Source organism: Chroicocephalus ridibundus, chromosome 2, assembly GCF_963924245.1.
Source record: "Chroicocephalus ridibundus chromosome 2, bChrRid1.1, whole genome shotgun sequence".
Taxonomy (NCBI): Eukaryota; Metazoa; Chordata; class Aves; order Charadriiformes; family Laridae; genus Chroicocephalus; species Chroicocephalus ridibundus.
The window spans coordinates 5,716,706-5,740,064 of NC_086285.1; the positions used below are offsets into that span (position 1 = coordinate 5,716,706).

Sequence of the window (23,359 nt, forward strand, 5' to 3'; positions counted from 1 at the left end):
ACTTGATTAGTCATCTAGTCCTTCCTGAAGGCAAAGCTTTTCCCCACACTGTGCTGGTTGGAGAGGAGATGGGGATCATATTTAGCAAGGAGGAGTGTTGCTGTGATTTTGGCAGCGTGTGACAGGGGCAGAGACCCATCTGCCCTCACCTACCGGCTTTGTTACTGAGGTCGCATTAGGGAAGGCTTTGCTTTTACCTCTGGAGGCTCCAGGTTGCCCTGGCTGTGACATTCAGCCAAGAGACCAGCCACCAACGTTGGGTTTTCAGGTCCTCTGCCCTCACTCAACAGCAGCATTTGCTCGTTGCAGTTTAATTTATAGTGTCTCAACCGAGTGGTGATGCCCCAGCAGAGCAGCTCCAAGCCGGCAGTTGTCTTTGCTATGCAGTGGCCACCTCAGCCTGCACTCTTGGTGTGAACTTGTCTCCTCTTTCCATGGTTGTAAGAGTCCCTGGAAATGGTGGAAAATGGGTTAGCTGGCCTTGGAGGTGGAAAATGGGTAGTTGTAAGTTATTAATGTGGGGGTAAAGAGGGGAGCTACAGCTGCTTTAGTGCCTCTCTTCCCCCTTCACAGGTAAAGCTGTGTCTGTACAAGGAAGCAAACATCCATCCCCATAACCAGGTTTTTTTATCCGATGAATTCCTGCCCCAGAGGCAGTTGACTAATGCTCCTTGCCAATTTGTCTTTCACCTGGCGCTGGGCAAAACTGGTTTGATTTAGATAGGAACTGACCCAGACACTGCTGTTTAAACCCCACAGTGAACCCAAAGCCTCTTAAGATCCCTTTTTTTCTTCTTTTTAAATTAGAAAAGTTTCTGCCTTTCCTAATTTCAGCACAGATGGGAGGTTTTCACTCCATAAATACTGGATTTTGTGTCTGGGCAGGAGTTGAATTATGGGATCATCTGATTAAAAACCCACATTAAATCATTAATGCAATGAGCTGTCTGATTATATAAGTCATACTCCTATTATTTCTAACTTGGCCACCAGCCGAAAGAAGCTGGAGTCCAAAGAAACAGCCAACCTTGTCTGTGCTTCAGACTTCTCCCATTTTAATGACTAATGAGGAAGGGAGGGACAGCGTTTCCCAGAAAAGCGGGGACCGGTGCTAACAGGCGAGTTTGAGATGGAGAAAGGACCCCCAGGAGATCCAAGATCCCCGATTCGAGTCAAAGAGGTTTGGGTGGGAATCGGTAGAGCGTTGCTGGCTTTCGGAGGGTTTTGTCCAACACAGCTGTCTGCATGTGGAGGAATCTCAGCATCCTTTGGGTTAACTTTCCCGACTGCAGAGGTTGGGATGCTGGGAGGCGCAGGAGCCAGCTGTGTCTCACAGCTGGCCAGCTGCCGGTTTCCTGCGCTGTTAGCAGCAGAGCAAGACGCCTGCTGGCTTCCACAGGGAGCAGTGTCACTTGTGCTAAAAAGCTTCATCCCCCCCCACCCCGAATTCTCCCTCGCATACAAACATCTTTAATTGGCTTTGTTTTCAGGTTGTTCCTGTTTTGACGCTGGAAGGAAAAACCGTAAATAAATTAAAAAGATAGCTGAAGGAAGGCAGCTTCATTTGTGGTTTTTTTTTTTTAATTTGATAGGGACTTTCCAAATGCCATATTAAAAATAAAGGAAAGGTCTTTTGGTTAAAGATCTGAACTGGGATCTTTTTTTGGCTTCAGTTTCTGATAGCCATGGACTTCACAGTAGGTGAGTCAGGACCCCATTCAGAAAAGCATCTAGCTCCTCTGTAGGCACTGAAATATCTTCCTGGATCTGTCTGTTAATCTGTGTGGGTCTCAATTACCTTTCTGGGAATTGAGATGAAATTTGTTTTTTTTTTTTCTCCTTGCTGTTTCTTTCCTTGCCTGGAAGTTACCTGGAGGAACCGAAAGGGAGATGAAGGTTGATGAATGTGCCCCTGATAGGTACATGAGGCCACATGGACTCAGTCTTCCACAGTCCTTCTGAAATATCTGTGTTTGGAAAGGAGTGAGCATGTCTGACTCCTACTACTGAGTGGTGCCAGACTGTGGGTGCCTGCTCAGTTAGCACAGAGGTGCTGGGGCTACAGCCAAAATACCCCCTGGAGGTACTTGCATCTCTACCACCTGTGCAGGGAGCCAGAGTCTGGCAGCTCTGGGCTGTGGGAGACCTGGATGGAACAATGTTCTTGCCTAGAACAGCAATTTTTGTACTCTTACTTAGTGTGCAAACTCTTCAGGAGAAGGACCATGGCTTCTTGTGACTTTGTGATGCCAAGTGCAGCACAAGTCTCCATGCCCTCTTAACATGAGCAACAAACACACCTTCTGGCAGGGGATCACCTGTCTGTGTTCTTTTCCTCCTTGAGAAGAAGCTTCTTCCATGGCTTTGTGTGATAGCTTCTTTTATTTTTCATCTTGTCGTGGCTCAGTTGTTGTGCCGAGTTGAGGCAGCCATGGCACCGTTCCTTCTCGTAGGCGGTTTCCTACAGCTGAGCAGAGGAGTGTAGGAGAGGCCCTGGCCTACGATCAGTGCAGCCTTTTCATCCAGAGACAGAGAAGAAAATGCAGTCAATCAAGTTGTTGTTGTTGTTGTTTTTTTTAACGTAGTACAATCGTTCAGCCTGTCATGAGCAAATGCAAATCAGGGGAGCGCACTGGTGGAGCAAATCAATGCAAAACGCAGAAATCAGTGAGCTGTGTTTTCTCTCGGAGCTGGGCTTTGATTCGTGAGCAAGACTGACTCATATGGGAACGGCTGATATGGGTCTTGCCCCTGCACAAACACAATCTGTCCCGTGGCCGCTCCATCGGAGCCGAGCTGCTCAGGAGGCACCTGCCATGCGCCACGGGCCAGCCAGCTCTGCTAGGATATAACCCAGTGTTTTCACATACGTTGTTTTTGGGTTTGATTTGCTTCAGGGAGTTGCCCTGTAAACAAGCTGGGTTCAGAAGTTGCTTCTTGAGCAAAACCTCAGCTATCCAAGCAGTAGGAAGAGGGAGCATAGCTAAGGGTAGTCCTTTTTCCTTTTCACAGATGGTAGGTATGATAAATAGGAGACCTTCACTCACTAGAGGGGTAGCTGGAGATACCAAAACCATCTCAAATGTCCCCAGACACCTTTGTGTGGGCAACTGAAACCTACCTCTTCCCCTTACAGGCAACAGAGCCTAGGGAGCTCTGTGTGTAAAGCAGACATCTGGGTCATCCAAGATCACTCCGTGGATCACTCCATATGCCCTCCTCACTGCACTGGTTATGTCTCCATTGACCTTTACAGAGCTGAGAGCCTGGTGCCCTGCCCTGAGATACCTGCAGGTGTCTTAATTTAGAGCTGAAACTCACCCTGAAGTGGAAGGGCTTCATTCCTTGGGCTCCTAGTGCTCAAGGGTGCCTGACCTGACCTGACCTGACCTGCAGCAGTTGCTCCAGGAGGGCATAGGTCTCCTGGAGGTCCACTGTTGTCTCTGCCACCCCTCGTGCCATGGTGGGAACAAAGCAGTAGTGATGTCAGGGCCAGCACCCTGGTGAATCCTTTCCACCTATTCAAATGGGGGAAAACTAATCCCACACCAGAATGACGGTATCCTATCCAGTCTTTGCTGGGCTGTGATCCCACACTTTGCTTGGCCCCCCATGAGCATGGACAGCCTGCGAAGGGGAGTTCATCCCACCTAACTGTGGGTAACTACAGCTGTGCTCTTTGTAGTCAGCAGAGAGAGACACTTCAAGGTGTGGATTGTCTGTATTAAACCTCGACTGATGGCAACAGGAACCAACCTGACTAGCACGCTTACTGTTGTATCCAATTATATAGTAATTTTGTTTTTTCTTCTTCCTTTCCCTTCTAGCTCAGACTGCAGGATGACAGACGGTGACACAAATCTCCCAACTATCGAGAGAAAGCTGGGACTGCAGATATGGGGCATAGAGGTATGACAAGAGGCAATGATGGCATATGGCCTTTGCAAATGTTTGTGTGTGTGTGTATGTTTCAAGAAAGAGATATTCTTGAAGTAGTCTGGGTGGGAAAAGAAGGTCTTACGGATAAGATGCAGTGGGAAACAGGAGACCCAATCTCTGGCAATGCAACTTTCAACGTGTTGTTGCTTTGTTTTCCTGCTCTGTAAAACAGGGATAATATTGAGTAAGGAAACATGCATGTGGTGGGACAGAACCTGTTCCTCCAGCACTGGAGGCTTTCTTACCCACTTTGGGAACCAATGCAAGGCAGCTTTAGCACACCAGAAACTAATTCCCTGTTTCACCAAGAAGAGGGCTTATGTATAGGTAACCTTAGTCTATACCAGCAGCTGCCATGGGGAAGCATCCATTTTTGCAGCAAAGGCATCCCATGGAGTCTGTTTGCACTTCGTCCTTGTCTTTCCCACTCTGATCAATGGATCACTGCAAAGAGAGATACTGCCACCTGCAAGGTCACCTTCTGCTTGTGGTGGTATTTGATTTTGTACTGGAGCCAGGCTGTGCTCAATTCTGCCTTTTTCTGGCCCAATTCTCCAAGAACATTAACCTGCAATGAGAGGGGGCATAGCCTGAGGTGCAGAGTCCGCTCAGGGGAGCAGTGGGAAGGGGCTCCAACACGTCTCCAAGTGGTGGTGGCCCTCTGCAAGTCCCAGCTATGTTCCAAACATCACAGGGTTGTTGCCTTTCCATTTCTCTCCAAAACACTGTACTAAGCTTCTTTCCAGAGGATCTGTAATTAGAGACGTGTCGGGTTCACAAGGGTCAAGCTGGTATGCTGGGAAACAAGTTAGGCCACCAGAAGAATGTGTGTCTCTAATTCCAGGGAACCACAGAGCCAATTCAAGCTCAGGAGCTGTGTGCATACTGGTGGGTGGCGCATCCAGGCACCTGTGCTGGGCAGGCATGGTTGGTTAATTGTGCACTTGTACCAGATGATGTGTGCAATTAGGGTCTGGAGAGGTGGAGGGACATATCAGTTTCCTCAAGTCTGTCTCTTCTCAGCACTGCTAGTTGCTACGAATCCCTGGCAAAGTGGTTATCCTAACAAAGCTCCAAAAGTTATCCTTGAACTTGCAGGTACTGAGTAAAAACCGTGCCCCAAAACTGAACCTAGGATGAGATGTGCTCACTCCCTGGGAAATTCCCTACAAAAGCAAGTTCTGGAGCACTTCAGCCTGACCTCCAGGTCGTCTTGATGTAGAGCTACCCGATTGCAGAAGGGCAAGGAGACCAAAAAACACTGGTCAATCTGTCCAAGGAGCATTATCATTTATCATTTGCCCCTTCTCACCCCTTAGTACTTTCGGGATTTCCCCCAGAAGTGGCTTTTCCTAGCATAGAAGCACAGCCCTGGTTCTTCCTCCTCCAAACCCTGCTTGTCACCTTAGTGTTTCATGCACCCCAGCCGTCCTGTTTCGCACACATCAGCTTCTGGCTCTGAAGTTCGAGCAATGACCCAAATGCTCATTTCCTTACAGAATATGAAGATGGTTCCTGTACCTGAAAAGGCTTATGGGACGTTCTTTGAAGGGGACTGTTATATAGTTCTGCACGTAAGTAAGGATAGCAGGCATCGGTCTCTGGGGTAGGCAAGAGAGGGGAGGCAACCCTCTTGTTGCCTGGGAGGCAACAAAAACAAACCTTTTTGTTTAGCTCTGACTTGGACGCTGGGTATCCTCACTGCTGAGAGCAGCACTGTGGGTAAAAGTGGTTGGGCGTATGCGTTCACCATCTAATCACGCACCTGAATTTAACGTGGCTGTTGCAATAAGACTGTGTTTAGTAAATTAGAACTCCAGAGGAACTGTTAACTTAGTAATTCATTAAAATTATTTGTTTTCTAATCAACTGAATCATGTCCAGACTTGGCAAAATGACCAGTACATTCCTGAGAAACTAAATCAAGGTCTACCTTTGCATGACTTAAGGGAGTCTTCTGGGGGCGTGAGGGGTGGTTGACTGGAGGGTCTTGTTTACAGCAGGTGGCGTGGGTTAAGGTGTACCACTTATTCAGTGTCACAGAGGCTCTGCAGCCCTTCTCATGTCCCCATGAAGACGCTTCATCTGTCTAGACCTCCATGCAATTTGGTCTAGGCTTACTTGCAACAGGCTGAACCCGAGCTAGCTAGAAGCATGAGGAACTTCTGCGAACCAACTCTACTATATGGGCTGTACATAGTGCCTTGTGTTCCCAAAGCTCTGTGGGAGGATGATTGCACTCAGCTCCCAGACTTCGTTCCAAATCTCTTCATCTGCATAGAGCAACCCAAGCCCCATTGCATCAAACAACATCCATACAGCGGAAACCAGAAGCATTTCCCACTTCCTGGGTCTAAGCGTCCCTCCTGCAAACATCTTCATCAGTCAAGAGACACCAGAGCCTCCATTATTCCATGATAAACAAATGCACATCCTCTGTATGTGAATCCGGGAAAGCAGGCTGGGATAGCGACACAGATTGAGTCTCCTGCTCTAATTCCCCATCCATATGCCTTTAAGCTACTTTTTGAGTGCTTTTGGCGAATCAGTTTGGTAGCGGCCACCCAAAGACATGCTTAGAGGAGAATATGAGTGTCCTTGCAAGCAGTTGACTCCAGATACCACTATAGATTTTGACGCTCAGCTTATGTTGCAGTAGCTTCCCCAAGTAGAAAAGCATTTAATCAGCCCACTACTCTCCTCCCCCCTGCCCTGCAGATGGGAGGGTAAAAATACCAATCTTTGCATTCTGCATCTTGACTGGAGGCTCTCCAAACAAAGGCAGTCCACAGAACAATGGGACTTTGATCATCTTCAATAACAGCGTATTAAATTGAGCGTTTTTTGCAACAAATTAATTAGCTGTGCCTGGAGGAACTGAGCTGTATTTTATTCAAGTTTTTCTAGCGTGTTTCGCTGTGGTATCGCTGCACAAAGCAAATAAACAGAGCTTAGTGTCAAATCCAGTTTATAAAATGAGCTTTTATTACCTTTCCCAGGTGTCCATGATAGGGTTTAACACAGTAGGTGCTGAAAAATACCTGGCACAGCTCACATAATGATAAGCACACCTGTTCTCAGATCGCTCGCCTCCTCTTTCTAGGCTATTGGGTTTTTCTGTAATAAGATGAATCACAGCATGCACACACAGGCTCCGCTTCATTTGGAGTTAAGTCTGTTTTGCAAGTCAGCAGGAATTCAGAGACAGTTTGTGTTACTACGTAGTGTGATGTGAGGAAGAGAAAGGGAAAGAAAGGATCGTATATCCAGGCAAATAAATAGCAGTGTACGTTACATTTAGAAAGGAGATCTATGAGAAGAGTCTCTAAGTTTTAATATCAAAGTCTACAAAGGTAGGACAGGTTGAGCGCATTAATTTTTGTAACCGCGTGGGTGTTCAGTTTTCCTTGATAGCAAGAGTTATAAAAACACACAAGACACAAACATCCTTCAGTGCAATGTTCTCCCAAATCAGGTCCCTGGCTCTGGGCTGAGCTCCCAGGGAGTATCCTAAGGCTCCATCTTGTCTCCCCATGCCCAGGAGAAAGGCAGAACTGGGAAAGGTCTCCATGGTCACTTGGTTTTGCCAGGTCTCCCTGGCCAGTCATATTATTTGAAACACACATATGGGCTATGTCTTCATTCTGACTTGTCTTTCCTGCCTCTTCCAGACCAAAAGAACCTCTCGCGGCTCCACTGTGGATTTGCATTACTGGATTGGCAAGGACTCATCTCAGGATGAGCAAGGTGCTGCGGCCATGTACGTCACCCAGCTGGACAATGTGCTCAGGGGGAGCCCCGTGCAGCACCGGGAAGTGCAGGGACATGAGTCTGAGACCTTCCAAAGCTATTTCCGCAATGGCATTATGTGAGTAGCGTAAAATACCCCGCAACGAGCTGGGTCATGGCCTCTGGGGTTCCCTCTGCTTCTCTCCATAGAATCATAGAATCTTCATGGTTGGAAAGGACCTTTGAGATCATCGAGTCCAACGAAACAACCTACAATCTCTGCCACTAGAGCATGCCCTGAAGTGCCACATCTAGACGTTTCTTAAACACTTCTAGGGATGGTGCTTCTCAGAGCCATCAACGTTTCAAATATCTGAAAAACATGGATCAGCACTGAATTTGGTCAACATTCAGAAGGAAAATTTCCCTTTTTGAAAAAAATTAGTTACAAGCATTGGGACTGGAACCGAGTCATTCTGTTCTACTGGTCGTTTTCCCAGATATTTGCTATAAATGCATCTTAACCTCCCTTTTGTTCACCCTAAGGTCTTCCCTCCTCTCCTCCACATGCTTTAGATTAATATGCCCATTCAGAGCACTTCAGACTAATATCCACCTTGAAAAGAAGTGCCGATTTGGCTCACACTGGGAGAAATATTCCTGCAGTGGAAGCAAAGTTTGACTCTAAACTTTGGCCATCTAAAATTGGGTTGAATACAACCCTGTGGTCGTGGTTCCCTTTTGGGTCTTTCAAAGGTGACTCCAATGGCTGTCTTCCAGGAGGACTTTCACTGGCAATAAACAGCCTAAGTGCCTTTCTTTTAAACCGCTGAAGAAAACTCAGATGAAAACCCATCCTTGGTTAATACCCTCTATCCCAGCCTGGTTTTTTGATACCTCTGTATTGTGCATCTCTATAACCTCTCATGAGTTTCCTCAGGACTTTTGCAAGACAAAAAAGTGCTTTTATCCTCATCTTAAAGGTAAGTAAGGGCCAATGACGGACTAGAATTCAGACCTCCAAAAGTGTGTAGGTCTGGAAATCTATTTGGAAACCGATCTGCCTGTGAACTCAGTATGAGTTAGACATCATCTTGGTCTAAACCACATGCCTAAGGTCAAACAGGAAGTCTGAGGCAGAATGAGAAATTAAAGCAGGCTCTTTCCAGAACTTGGCAGGTGGACTAATCACCAGAGCGTCCTTCTTGGATATATTCAACTAGGCCAAACAAGTCTGTATTACTGTGTATCACTCACACAGCTGACCATGTTTGTCAATCTTCTTACAAGCTATGATAAAATACACATATTACCCATATGGCAAAAACTATAAAAATTTCAGCAATTATCTGTTTCCCACAAATGGCAATTACATCATGTCAATTATTACCGTAAGGCCTGAAGAATGAACATTGGATCTGTCTTCTAATATGGTCTAGGATACTTGGAAGTGGGTTAGACTTGTTCAAAAACCATTAAAAAGGCTCCAGGAATTCCTTTGGGGACTGTGTCCTCTGAGGATGTGATTGTGTCTTCCTTGCAAAGTTGCAGGGAAAGGAGAGGATGGCATCATGCGGTGAGGCCACAGCAGTGCTAACAGCAGCTATTGCAAAGTCTGTGTTCAAAGATGGAAGGACAACAAAACTGATAGATTAAATCTGAGAGAAAAGCAATGTCCTGTACCTGTTTACGATAGCATTTTGTTCTGCTTATGGCAACAATTTCCTATCTAAGCTACTTTTAATAGAATAACTATTTTGAACAAAACCAAATTTTAGCAAAAAGTCCATTTTCTGCAAAATATGTTTCATTTTTTAATTGAGTGTTTATGGAATATTTCAATTCTGAGATGCCACTGACATGGTTAATAGGATTTTCTGTTTGATTGTGTTATGTTTCCATTGCCATCCCTCACCTGCCTGTTGATCTACACACCTTCTCCCAAGATCACAACAGCAACACAACACCCATAACAGGCAGATGGACACTGTGAGGAGTCATGGTTTGACCAGGGACCATGAACAGTAGAGTGAGGCAACACAGCATTTGACATTCCATTTTTAGGACTTTGAGATTATATTTGGTCTAGATTTTTCAGTTGTCACCAAAAGCTTGAGATGTTCTCAGAAGATAAAGGGGAAGGTATCTTCCAACCAGCTCTAACTCTTTACTCCCTGCTACACAACAGCTACAAGAAGGGAGGAGTGGCTTCAGGATTTAAGCACGTGGAGACTAATATGTACAACATCAAGCGTCTTCTTCATGTCAAGGGGAAGAAGCACGTGTCAGCCACAGAGGTAAGAAGAAGAGCCCTTTCTCCTTACGAATCATATCTCCTTGCCTCTCCTCCTACACCCTTTTTCGACCAGCTTTGCCTGCTAGATAGCTCATCTCTGCTCAAGAGATGCTGCTCCACTACAGCATCAGTTTCAAGACCTGGCTCAGGGGTTTGGTATTACCATGAGAGAAGCCATTGGGCTCAGTGAATGCTAGAAAAACGAGTGTGTCATTGCAGACCAGTTCTTACATCCCCAGGGGCAAGTTCGCAATGGCTGTGCCTTGTCTCCTGCAGCTCTTGTTGTCCCCCGCCATCTGCCAAATGCTTTCATTTCCTCGTGACAGGTAGCGCTTTCCTGGGACAGTTTCAATAAGGGTGATGTTTTCTTGCTGGACCTTGGGAAAGTGCTGATTCAGTGGAACGGACCCAACTGCAGCATTGCTGAGAAATCCAGGGTGAGTACAGGAAAAAACCCCTCAGTTTACCAATGGTATTTTTTGATGCTGGGAGGGGGGAAAAACAGAGAAACAGCGCTCAGTGTTTGCACAGTGAAAATGTCAGTAAAACGACCAACACGCAGATGAACAGAGGAAATCATGACAAATCGTCTACTTCTCCATCTGCTGATATCAGAGGCCCAGGGAAATTCAGAGCTGGCCTCAGCTCGGGTTTCACGAGCAGCTGTGGGCACATCAATAGCTGCATCTCCAGAAAGGCATCCAGCTCCCTCTGGAGAGGTCCATCTGCATCCCTCTGTGCCCCGTATGCGTGACATGGGACTAAAAGGCAGCAGCAGCACCAGTAGTTTTAGCTGCAGTAGCTACCCCATTGGTAGATGAATTTTTATTTTTTTTTTGCAGTATCAGAGGGAATTCCAGCTTGGTCAGTATGAGACAAGCAGGAACATGTAACCCAGGAGCTGCTAGGTCAGATCTATAGCTCTTAAGGCACTTTTTGAAAAGGTGTCATTATCTTTATTTTCCTTACAGAGGAACCGAGACACAGAGATGTAATAAAGCAAGATATTATCAAGGTGTCATCAGCAAAGTTGATGGCCAACCTCATAGCCAGTCATTGTACACATTAAAAGGCAGGTGGGTCTGCTCTTCATGTGGTGGCACCTGATGAGCCAGGAGAGGGGGAAGCTTCACAGGGAATGCAGTTTTCCAGGACACGATGGTGAGGGGAGAAAATCAAATGGAGGGTGAAGAAAAGACAAAGAAACCCTCAGGACACAAAGGAGGGGGAGCAGGTAGAGGGAAGCCTGCTCTGAGGAACAGGCCATAGTTCTCAGGCCTGGAGATCGAGCAGGTCATTTCCTAGGTCTAACAAAGAGGGGACCCTTTTAAATCATTGCAGTAAGAGTCATGGAAAGAAAGAATTCAATGGAAAATGGAGATTTCAGCCTAATTAGTTGCTTGGCATCTCATGCTGCTTTTTTCGCAGAAAACATCCCCTGTTTTTGAATACTTGAAACATTTAAATGTAAAATGTCACCACGGGGCACCCAGGGTCCTACAGTTCCTCAGCGTCCATCCCCGTTGTCCTCAGCATGCGTGCGTCCCTCTCCCAGACCACCTCAGAAGATCATTGGACCTGCTTATGTGCAGTCGCACATAGGCAACACCTGTTGTGGCTACCGTGCGCCTGTGCCCTGCGGGAGCAAGCACCAGGAGCAACTGTAATAAGCAGTATTTTCCTGAGAGTTAGTTAATAAGTAGGCATTATAGGCACATCCCTTTTTTTAATAGCTAAATTTGGAGGACACTAGAAACTTCAGAGACTTGTGGTCGTATGGCTTGGACTATTGGTGCTCAGTCATTGCTCTAGGTCTGAGGCTTGTGGAAGTCACTGTCTGGATCAGGACTTACCCCCTGGTGATCCTTGTTGCAGGGTCTCGCGCTGGCTCGCAGCATCAGGGACAGCGAAAGAGGCGGCCGCGCTCAAATCGGCATCATTGACAACGAGAAGGACTCCCCAGACCTCATGCAGATCATGAAGATGGTGCTGGGTGAGAGGCGCGGGGAGCTCCGAGACGCCATCCCAGATGCGAAAGCAGATGAGCTGCAGAAGGCGAATGTCCGGCTCTACCAGTAAGTCTGGGGATGGGCACCAAGCCCCGTCCTTTCTCACAGCGGGCACTGTATAGCCTGACTCCAATCCGTGACTCTGTCTTTCAGTGTCTATGAGAAGGACAACGACCTGGTGGTACAGGAGATAGCCACCCGGCCCCTGACACAGGATCTGCTCCAGCACGAGGTGAGAGAAAGCCTTCAGCCCTTACAGTGAGAAAAGGATGCTGTGGCTTGCTTTATTTTCATCCGAGCACCTGTTTTAATGGGGCACCCCATTTCCTGAAAACTATCAGCCCTCCCATCCTTCATTTTGTCAGGTGTCCTCTGAAAACAGGACAGCTTGGCCCTGCTACAGCCTCAGTGGCTGGAGGTAGGTGGTGCGTTGAAGCTGCTCTAACGAGAGATGGCAAATCAACCTTCTCAACCAAGGGTGATATTAGCTTGGCAATCAGATTCAAGGAGAGCTGTGGGCCAGGAATAAATTCCAGATGGAAATAAGTCTTCTTAATACCTGATGTTCCGGGACAGCCCTCCATCTGCCGAATTCAGAGCAAATAAATGCTCTGCTCACAAAATCATGAAGATATGTTTTTCTGCTGTAGCAAGTGACTGCTCTGTGACCCACCCTGGAAGGACATTCCTTACAGACCCTCTGTCCAAAGGCTTTCAAAAAACAGAGGCTTTCCTAATACTGGTGGAGAATTGCTCATCCTTAATTTTCTGCAGTGCAAACCAGCTTATTCCAAACCAGCGTTGCACTGGAAGGCTCCAGCTCCCTTATTCACTCTGCTGTCAGCCTCGTTAAAGCTCAGTCTCCTTTTACAGGCATGGGAAGCTTTTGCTTTTCTTGTCAAAGCTCACTGTGAAAAACGAGAAGCCTTTGGTCACCCAGCGGGTTGTGAGTTTGGAGCACCAGCTCTCTGCGGCGGAGACAGGCTGCCTGGCAGCCATCTCATCCCGCTTGGGTTTGGGATCCTACGGCGTTCACAAGGATGCAATGCTTTTAGCTCCAGACTGGGGACACAAAAGAGTCATACGGAAGATGTCTAACTTGAATTTTTCCTGCTCCTTTAGTAGCAGATTTGGCATAAATGAGCACCACCACCAGCAGTGCTGAGGGTGATATTTCAGCGTAGATGTCCCCTTGAACCTTTCAGGGCTGGTGTCTCTGTTGATTTGGGAACATCTCCCATGAAACAGTAATGGCCAGTTTTGAGCAATGCCTAGGAAAAATGCATATTTTAACTCACTACAATTAAAGGGCAGCTGCCTGGGTCAGGTGTGCTTGCAAAGCCAGCATGCCCATGAACCCCCTCACTGTAGGGCTGATGGTAGTTGTAGTCCATCTATGAACCGCAGTAAATCCATCCTCTGCTGCCTCTTCTAATGGTTGCACCAGGGTTAGAGCTCTGCAAGGCAAGGAACTGAGCTAGGTCTACATCTAGTCTAAATCTTCCACAAGGGTCCAACCTGGGTAGGCTACAAATGAGGACATTTGCCTGCACAGAGCTTTTTACGTATGCTTTTTTGTTTCCTCTCAGGACTGCTACATTTTAGACCAAGGTGGTTTTAAGATTTATGTCTGGAGAGGAAAAGCCTCCAGCCTGGAAGAGAAAAAAGCAGCCTTCACTCGAGCTGTGGTGAGTTGTAATGCAGTGCAAACAATGTCGTGGGAGGTTAACTAAGTGCTAATCTAGATCTGACCACTAATTACAATTAAGTGTAGGTCTTGAGGAGCTGGCCTGTGTAATAATAGAGAGAGAAGTTAAACGTCTAAGGAAGGGAGGTGTGATGACGTAAATACAAAATTGTTAGTCACCAAATTGCACTAGAACTAAGACCTGCCACTAAAACTAGGAAGAAATTCATTAAAGAAAAGAAAATATGACAGAAAATTCTTTGTTACACAGTAAGTGGTGGAATTCTGGAATTTGTTGATTCAGGGTATGGTGGAGGCAGAGAGAGTATCTGTAGGGTCCAGATGGAATTAGACAAATTCGCCGTCACCAGGTCTGTAAACCTGGTATTTACAGAATCTGTAAATTAAAGGAGCTCTCATATCCTCTCTAACATCCAATATTGAGGATGCTGGGGAGAGGGGAGGGATCACACTGCAGACAGCCACCAGGCTCACATGTGCTCGTTAGACAGCACCTCGTAACGGCACTGTTCCAGGCAGGGCAGACCACTGCTCTGACCCTGAGAAGCACCTCTTGTCTTCCAAACCAAGTGGGGAACTCAATTACTTGGGCTGTCTGGAAAAGCCAGACTTCGTATGCAGGTGCTACAGGCCCCAACCCCAAGTCCATTAGGGGCAGCAAGTCTTTTTCACAATGCCAATGGGCCTGAGCCAGGTTCTGCGTGTGAATTTGAAGATGATACAGGGCTCTTCCACTGGGTAGAAAAGGATGTGTTAGTAACTGCTACTAATTCAGATGGCCAACCTGAGGCAAGACCAGGGCTCACGTTAAGGTAGAGCATGTCACCGTAGCGCCCTGGCACCTCCAGATGAGCTGCCGTGCAGTTATTTTTTGGCAGAGCATGCCTCAACGCTTCCTTTCAGAAACAATTAGCCCCAAGGGAGCCCGTGTGAGTAAAGCGTTTGGTAGGTTTTTTACAGGTTGGCAAGTTGAAGTGAAGGCTACAAGGGAACGTAGCTTTTAATCCGTTTACTTATGTGAAAACCATAAATGTCCTCATCTTCAGTGAGATCTTACTAGGAAATAGTGAACTTCAGTGGCCCCACCTTCAATAAGGTCATGCCTGGAGACACCCAGCTCCAATGCTGATTGCAGCTATTGTTTGCAGCTATTGTCTCGGAGAAGAAAAGCTTAGACAAACTTTGCCTTACAACTCCTCTCGCAGTCCTCAATGCTCTTTTCAAAAGCTTAACTCAGATGCTTTTTAATAGGCAATCAGCTCTGCAAATTCTGGCCCTGAGCTACACGTGTGGAACAAAAGATATCTCTTTCTTTCAGTGTGGCAGGTGGGAGGGATGGGAAGACCATCTGCTCTGCTTTTCCCTGGGGGGAGTGTGTGGCTGCAGTATTTACAGCAGAAGATGAATGCTCAGAAGACCACAATCAAGCTCTTTCCCTGAACCACGGCTGTACCTCCAGGTCATCCTGGAGCCTGCTGAGATAAACACAGAGCACTTCCCAAAAACCGCGCAAGGACTTTGGCATTGTAGCAGAGCACAGATAATTTTCTTCCCTCTCATATTGTATCAAGCACCTCTGTTGAAGTAGCCTTCTAACTCGACAGTGGCTCTATTGCAAAGAAATAATTTGGTTTTAGGAAAAAATACAGGAAAGAAAAATAGACATTTCTGAGAATTTAGTCCGTTCAGAACACAGCTCATGCTCTGGGGTACTTAGCTGCCTCCACCCCTTCACTGCCTTGGCATGCGTGCTCTCTAGCATGCTACAGAGAGGACAGTCTCCCTGTTTTAGAGAGGGACAAAAAGTTTGGAGAGAAGCAAAGAACTGCACTAGGTTCTCAGGTCATGGGCAATCATCACTGCTCCCTCTCTCCACGCCTTGATCCATCACCAGAAGCCATCTATGGACCTGTATGAGATAGAGCAGGAGGCCTTTCATTGACCCACTGAGTGAGATTTTCTTCAAGACTAAGGTGCCATGTACATATTAAGTTTAGGATTTGATCCAGACGACCAGCCTCTAGGGGCAGGGTTCAGTCTCCTAAACACAGAAATAAACATGGTCACTACAGTGAGAGCTTGTAGACACCTCTGTTTATAAGTCTGAATGTAAGTCTTGGGGTGAATCCTGCCTTTGGTCATGCCACTGTGTTCAGTGGGGCACGTTCACTCTTTGGGCTGGCTCAGGTCCACATCCCTCTTCTCATATCTGTAAAAAGCTCCGTGTGTCCCCACTAATGTCCTTTTCCAACACCACTAGGGTTTTATCCAAGCCAAAGGCTATCCTTCATCCACCAATGTTGAAGTGATCAATGATGGAGCAGAGTCAGCCATGTTTAAACAGCTCTTCCAGAGATGGACAGAAAAGAACGAGACACAAGGGTTGGGCAAAGTCTACACTACTGGCAAAATTGGTGAGCATGTTTCTCCTGGATTTGGATTTCCTACCTGTGCTAGGCAACAGCTGAGGGAACATCATTCACATTAACTGTCTCTTGCCTTCAGTGTCTTGAAAATCTGGTGCACGTTCTTCTCATGCCTTGTATTTTCCACCTTCTTCAGTAGATGCAAAGGATTCAGGAACCGAGCAGTGTTCAAAACTGCTGAGGCTTCTTTTACAAAAAAACCTTCCACTTATTCCAAATGGGAGAAGATCACTCTTGCCTGAAAAATTGTGTACAAAAATTCACACTTGCCGAACTTCCTAATTTTCTTTATAAAGGGCTAATGATGAACCTGGTAAGGAAGTGTTGAACAATACTCTGCTTTCATTTACACTGGCATCCACCCAAGGTCCTCCTGACGTCAATGGAATTATTCTGTATTTACACCAGTGTAAGCGGTGCCTCGATTTACCACGCTGCTGAAGTGAATATTGCAATGCATTAACCCCAAAGAGTAAACAATACTGAAGAGAGAGAACTTGGGGATGAACGATGGGATGGTGACAGAGATGCTGAATGTCTCCCTCAATAATAGCTTCAGGGCTGCAAATCTCTTTCCCTTGCAAGTTGTCTCTTTCTCTCCACCTCTGTCTCTCTCCGTCCTGCCCATAAATGCACTCTCTCTTTACCATGAGCTGCAGAAATGTAACCATTTTATTTCTGAAAGCGACATTTTAAAAGGAAGGGAATATGTATGGATTTGGAAACCAATTATGACTTTTCAGTCAGGAGACAACTAATATTTTTACCAGCCAGCCATCACTGGAATGTTCTATATGGCCCGTTGCCAGCCTGTAACAGATCAACACTGGGGTGGTATGAGCTCTTGAATATTCCAAAATCAACATTGGCTTGCTGGTGGCAAGACGTGGCTTCATGCAGCCATGGACCAGGTTTTTCTCATGTGTATAAAGATTGTGAGTGCATGAGGGTGATGCAGACGGTTGGTATGTTATTGTGCATTCACTGGGTTCTTGTTTTTATTCTGCTGGTGCGTGCAGCCAAGGTGGAGCAGGTGAAGTTTGACACCACTCAGCTCCACGCCAGACCGGAGCTAGCTGCTGAGCAGAGAATGGTAGATGATGCATCTGGAGAGATAGAGGTGAGAGAGCTCCTTTTGCTGATAGAGGATGCAATAACCAGCGTGTTTCCAAACGTCCCTGTGTTTCCACACACACCAGCCGTATGGAGCTGTGAAGGTGTGCCCACCCACCTACCTTCCCCAAGGAAGCATGGCTGCAGCCAGACCACACTGCTTGTGAACTCCAACTAATGCAGCAGTTACAGTAGCTCGGGGGTGTTTCTCCTCCAACCCATGACCAGTGGAGCAAAGCAGTCACCAAGCTGACTCCTCTCCTGCCATGTGTGTGGGTCATGAGACAGATACAGTCAACTCCCTTCTCACGCTGTCTCCCAGTTAGGTCCATATCAACCAAACTTGCGCAGAGCAGAGGCTCCTCTCCCATTCTGGTGGCCTCCCATAGCTGGCTGATAGAGGGGTTGTGGGACTGAGGGACCAGGAGGCTGCTCCTCCTTGAGGGCCACCAGCTGCAGAAAGGCTCTGAATGGCACACGTAGTGTGGCAGTCACTGGAGAGACCTGACTTGGACAGCAAGCACTTAATCAAGCTGGAGGAACATAGACTGGCATCCAGGGGAGAAAGGAAGGGTTCTCCTTCCAACTGAAGACCTGAACTTCAGTGGTCTGCTGGCAAAGGGGCTGTGCTCTGTCTTCACCTTCTGACTCCTGGTGTCTGACTTCTGACTCCACTGCTGCTCACGAAAATGTTTCTTTCGCTAGGTGTGGAGGATTGAGGACTTGCAAATGCAGCCAGTAAATCCCAAGACATATGGGCAGTTCTACGGGGGTGACTGCTACCTGGTCCTGTACACCTACCTGAGATCAGGCAGGCCTCACTACGTCCTCTACATGTGGCAGGTAGGTCAAACCAAACAGAGAGGACTGCGCTGTATCTGCTGGAAGCCTGAAACTGAAGGAAGCAATTAGATGCAAAAATCCCAACCCAAGCCTTCAGAAGAGCTCACATGCCTTTTGCTCATCAGTTGTCCATTGTGAATATCCCAAGCTGTGCTTTGTAGGCAGCACGGACTCTCCGAGCCCAATCTGGCATCAGACTGAGAGCTAACAATTTCATCCAGAAATAGTGAAGGATTACGGGGTTTAGAGTGCTGAGGTCAAACTTTGCAGTCTTTCAGATCTTCCCTTAAAGCCTCAGCTCCTGGAGTCACATGAGTATACAAATATCTCTGCTTTCCTTGTTAAAGTAAATTTACCTCCCCTGGAAAGCAGAGAAAATCTTTGAAAATGGGATGTTAAAATTGCCAAAACCAGATTGAAGTGAAATTTAAACAGCTGGTAGTTTTAACGCTGATCTCACGATGTTGTATGAAGGGCTTGGGATTGGCAAGATGTTACATCGTGCAGAGCTTTATGCCCTTCATCTCATCACATAGCGTGTGGCATCTGTCTCTTCCCCAGGGTCGCCATGCCTCTGTGGATGAAATCACCGCCTGTGCCCTCAATGCCGTCGAGCTGGACAAGAAGCATGGGGACGAGGCAGTGCAGGTGCGCGTGACGATGGGCAAGGAGCCCACACACTTCCTGGCGATCTTCAAGGGCAAGCTGATCATCTACGAGGTAACACGGCTTTGGGTGCGTGGGCAATGGAAGGTGCAAGCACCAACCATGGCTCAGCAGTTGCAATGGAAACAGTCCAGAAAAATCGGCTGATATTCAGGAAAGGAGCCTGCCAGGTCTGCATGGGCTGGCAGATGGAAGTGGTGGAACATTTCTACTCCTTCCCAAGTCGTATGAACACCATATGTGTAAACACAGTCCTGGACTGACCCAGACTCAGCTGTCCACCCCTGAGCTCCAGCGTTAATGTGTGATGTTCTTTCCAGCTCTACCCCAAAATATTTTGCAGAGTTACAGTAAGACAATCATCCTATGAATTACAGATACCACTATCCAGAGACGGTCGTCCAAAATATCCTACAAACACACAACTTGAATTGTCCCTGCCTGAATTTTATCACGTTAATTACTAACCCACTTCACCAGCTGCTTTGGCTGTCACCATCTGCGGTGGAGACATTGCAAATGGCTGGGGGAGAGGGGAATTACCCTCAGCTCTCAGTATTGGTCCCACCATACGGCTTCCATGGCAGATGTTCAGCTAAGCCGAGAGCAGCTGGAAATCAGAGTCCAGCTGCCTTGCCCAGTTTACATGGCAAATGCTTTGCAGATACTAAGATCTTCTCACATTGAATATGAGCATCTTGATGGGAGCTGGTCAAGACTCAGAGTAATCAGGGAGAAATGTGGAAGTTATGCCATGTGGGTTTTATTCTGACCTGGAACCAGAAGGTATTTGGATTTCTTTCCCTGCTCTGTGCAGGACCATGGTCCATCGTTGCAGCAGCATGGAAGGTTGTGACCCCAAGAGCCTTCTTCCTCAAAAGGAATAGGCTGCCCAGGGAGGTGGTGGATTCACCATCCCTGGAGGTGTTTAAAAAAAGGGTAGATGGGGCACTTAGGGACATGGTTTAGAAGTGGCTTTTGTCAGGGTAGGTTAAAGGTTGGACTTGATGATCTTAAAGGTCCCTTCCAACCTCAGCAATTCTATGATTCTATGATTCTAAAACCAGTTGAACCCTGGATTTGCATGCCCTACTTGCCTCCCAAAACCAACCTTCCCTCTGTTTCCCTGCAGGGTGGCACAAGCCGGACTCAGAAAAGCATGCCCGAGCCAGCGATCCGCCTCTTCCAGGTGAGAGGCACGGATGAGATGAACACAAAGGCCACAGAAGTGCCAGCCCGGGCCTCCTCACTCAACTCCAATGACGTTTTCCTGCTGACAACCAGCCAAGTTTGCTACCTGTGGTGCGGGAAGGTGAGAAATTGCTGATGTGAGGCTTCAGTCTCCTACCTCCGCTGAGCTGTGTAACCTTGGGCATGTAGACCATTAATTCCAATGGAGGAAGGAGCACCCAGGAAAAGGTTCTCTCTGTGGAGGATTAGCAGTAACACAGCCCTCTCTATACAGAAGTAACCCATCTGGGACTTCACCTCACCTCATTTCAGATGTTCGTATGACTTTCAGACAAATAAAGTACCCCAGGTTCTCCACCTGTAAGAAATTTGCCAGCATTAGAACATATTCATTTATCCTCTTTTAGTCATCTGCTTCAGGATGAGATGGTAGATAAAACCAAAACAGAAGGGTCGCCCGGAGAAGTGGTGGATGCCCCATCGTTGTAAGTGTCCAAAGTCAGGTTGGACAGGGCTTTGAGCAGCCTGATCTAGTGAAAGATGTCCCTGCCCACGGCAGGGGGGTTGGACTAGATGCTCTTTAAAGGTCCCTTCTAACCCAAACCATTCCATGATTCTATCAGTTGTGCCTTAAATGCCATTGGCTGCACTGAATGTCCCTTCAAGGACTAGAAATGGATTCTGAGAGATCAGCTCATGTGGGACCCTCAAAGGCATTCCAGCAGGTCTAAAACTTTCCAGAGGAGGGCATGGCCAGCTTTTCCCCACCGGTAAGTTTTGCCACTCTGCCCCTAACTCCACCTCAATCTTATGTCCCGAATGCAGGGATGCAGCGGAGATGAGAGGGAGATGGCAAAAATGGTGGCTGACATCGTCTCCAAACGGGACAAGCACACCATTTTGGAGGGACAAGAGCCAGCAGAGTTCTGGGAAGCCTTGGGAGGCAAAGCACCTTACGCCAGTGAAAAGAGGTAATAGTAACCTGCTTGCTCCTCTGGCCTTGGCCAGGCAACACTAAGCAACCACACTGAGATGTCTCTTTCATAGGTTTTGGGTCAGGCCTTCTGAAGTAGGAGCTGTAGATCCAAAAATCTGCAGACAAGGATGTGCTACACCCTCTTTTCCCCACAGTAAATCCATTCCATATCTTGTCGTAGGGGCTACATGAACCACATGCTCCATTTCCGGCCATTATTAGCTTTATGGGCAGCCCCGGAAGATTCATGAAACTAAGCCTGATTTTGAACAACCTGGTTTTCTCCAGTCCTCTGGGCCAGCGATGTGTTCCTTTGCAACCACCGTGTGGCTTTCACCTGACAGCACAAGGACAGAAGGGTTCTGCCTTTGCTGTCTTTGGGTGGAGAAAAAGTTACCTTTAAAAATTCTTAAAATGATCCGAGGATCCCCTGAGACCTAACATTGCCTGACTTTCAGGCCCTCAAAGGACAATTGCCATGTTCCCACCTCTTCCATCAAGGTCATGGCAAGTAGCAGCAGGGTCCTGAGTAAACCATGAGGGAAAGGTTTCCATCTCTCTTGCTTTTTCTTTCCCTGCCATGCATGAGGAAGGTTTCAAGAGCAAGTCACACACTACCAGCCTCGCCTCTTCGAGTGCTCCAACCAGACGGGGCGATTCATCATGACAGAGGTGGTGGGCTTCTGCCAGGAAGACTTGGATGAAGATGATGTCATGCTGCTAGACACGTGGGAAGAGGTCAGCACTGACTACCCCTCCTCTTCCCCTCAGACGTATTTTCAAACAGGTTGTGGCTTAATTCATTTTAATCCATCATTCAGCATGAAATCAAGGGCAATAAGCTCTCTGTCCCACCTCAAAATCCTTCATGATGCTCGGTCAGACAAGCAGGTGTATGTCCAATCCTGCTCACCCAGGTACGAAACACGAGTGAGGTGGTATTGCTAGCCCTGTTTCACAAAGGAGGGAACAGAGACACCTGGTCCATGCCTTGCTCCAAGGCAAGATGAGCTGGACCTGCTCCAGTCTTTGCCAGCTCATACAAGGGGGTGGCACCCAGAAACCCTCCCCCTCATTTCCCAATGCCGATGGTGAGGACTTGCTTTAGACTATCGGAAACTGACTCCGAGGGGTTTGCTTTCTGAGGCCATTTGATTTTTTGGCCCTGTGAGGGTTGGGTTTAGCTACCTTGAAGCATGGGAGAGCTGTTTTCTGAAATATTTATGCTTTGGGCCTGTCTCAAAAGCAAAATCCTTCTTGCCTGGGAGGAAGTCTGCAATCAAAATCCCAGGGGACTATTGGGAAACAACAATTCCTGTCTTATCTCTGCTTCAGTTGGCAAGGCTGAACAAACAGCCGTGCCTGTACAGGTCCTAAGTACTCACCGGTCTTCAACACCATCTCTCCTTGCAGATTTTCCTTTGGGTTGGCAAAGCCTCCAACACCTACGAGAGGAACGAGGCAATTGCCTCGGCTAAGGAGTATCTCAAGACCCATCCAGCAGGGAGAGACTTGGCAACTCCGATAATACTGGTGAAGCAGGGCTACGAACCCCTCAACTTCACAGGATGGTTCAACGCTTGGGACCCCTACAAATGGAGTGTAAGTTGCTGGAAAAGCCCCGTGGTGTGCACACGCGCTCAGTGATGCTTCAGGGGTGTGATTGGCAGCAAGCCATAGCCTCTGTGGTGCACGGAGCAAAACCTTGCTATGACATGTCCTGAGCTTCACGGCTTCCTGGTGCTACCTGAGCAGCTTCTGCTCCTTTGCCAGCAGAAAGTACCTGTTTGGTGAAACTGAGGCTTTTGCATATATAAGTAAATGTGCTTTAATTCACCATATTCACAGTTTTATTTTACAAAAGATAAGGTTCCACATCAGGTTTATTATTTCAGCCAAAAATGGGTTGGGGCTGCTAGTAGTAGCATTAGTAGTAGTTCAGAGTGGCAACAAAATCACCCCACATCATTTAAAAAAAATGAAAAAAAGGTTAATTTTTCAAAACACAGCCACAGAGAAAAATTCATCACCCAGCTTTAAGGACAAACTCCAGTGAAAAGAAAGATGCGAGCAGACAGGTCTCATCTCCAGGTTTGCAAAATGCCCATCAGAGCCCAGGAGCTCCTGAGCAATGTCACCCTTGGTCCTTACATACAAGCCTTCTTCTCAAAAGCTGATTTACAAATACCAGGTCTTCACTTTTTAGAAATGGAAACTTTCCTGAGGAGATGCCTAGGAAAGGAAGAAGCCCTTTCTTTCCTCTTTTGAAGACACAGGCTTCAAATCATTTCAGGAGTATAATGTGGAGCAGAGATTTGCTTGTGTGGCCAATGAGTAGGGGCTCACCACGTGTTGTCAGGCCGGCATCTCCAACTCTGGTTGTGCACAGCGTGGTTGGGCGGAGGAAGGAGCAATGCATTTAACTCTAGGCAGACCATGGACCAGCTGGTCCAGCCAGCCTCG

General features: G+C 47.3%; 1 protein-coding gene across 1 annotated transcript in view; it reads left to right on the forward strand.

Annotated features, from left to right (window-relative positions):
• VILL (villin like) overlaps positions 1-23,359 on the forward strand; it is a 37,774-nt gene that overhangs the window by 9,560 nt on the left and 4,855 nt on the right. The window contains exons 2-17 of the mRNA XM_063324324.1: positions 3,828-3,909; positions 5,439-5,513; positions 7,611-7,807; positions 9,857-9,965; positions 10,291-10,401; positions 11,840-12,039; positions 12,127-12,205; positions 13,563-13,661; positions 15,942-16,095; positions 17,127-17,227; positions 17,926-18,063; positions 18,625-18,783; positions 19,862-20,041; positions 20,746-20,891; positions 21,490-21,634; positions 22,310-22,498. Of these exons, the coding sequence (XP_063180394.1) occupies positions 3,841-3,909; positions 5,439-5,513; positions 7,611-7,807; positions 9,857-9,965; positions 10,291-10,401; positions 11,840-12,039; positions 12,127-12,205; positions 13,563-13,661; positions 15,942-16,095; positions 17,127-17,227; positions 17,926-18,063; positions 18,625-18,783; positions 19,862-20,041; positions 20,746-20,891; positions 21,490-21,634; positions 22,310-22,498 (2,151 nt within the window). The 5' untranslated portion in view covers positions 3,828-3,840. The remainder of the gene's footprint in view (positions 1-3,827; positions 3,910-5,438; positions 5,514-7,610; positions 7,808-9,856; positions 9,966-10,290; positions 10,402-11,839; positions 12,040-12,126; positions 12,206-13,562; positions 13,662-15,941; positions 16,096-17,126; positions 17,228-17,925; positions 18,064-18,624; positions 18,784-19,861; positions 20,042-20,745; positions 20,892-21,489; positions 21,635-22,309; positions 22,499-23,359) is intronic.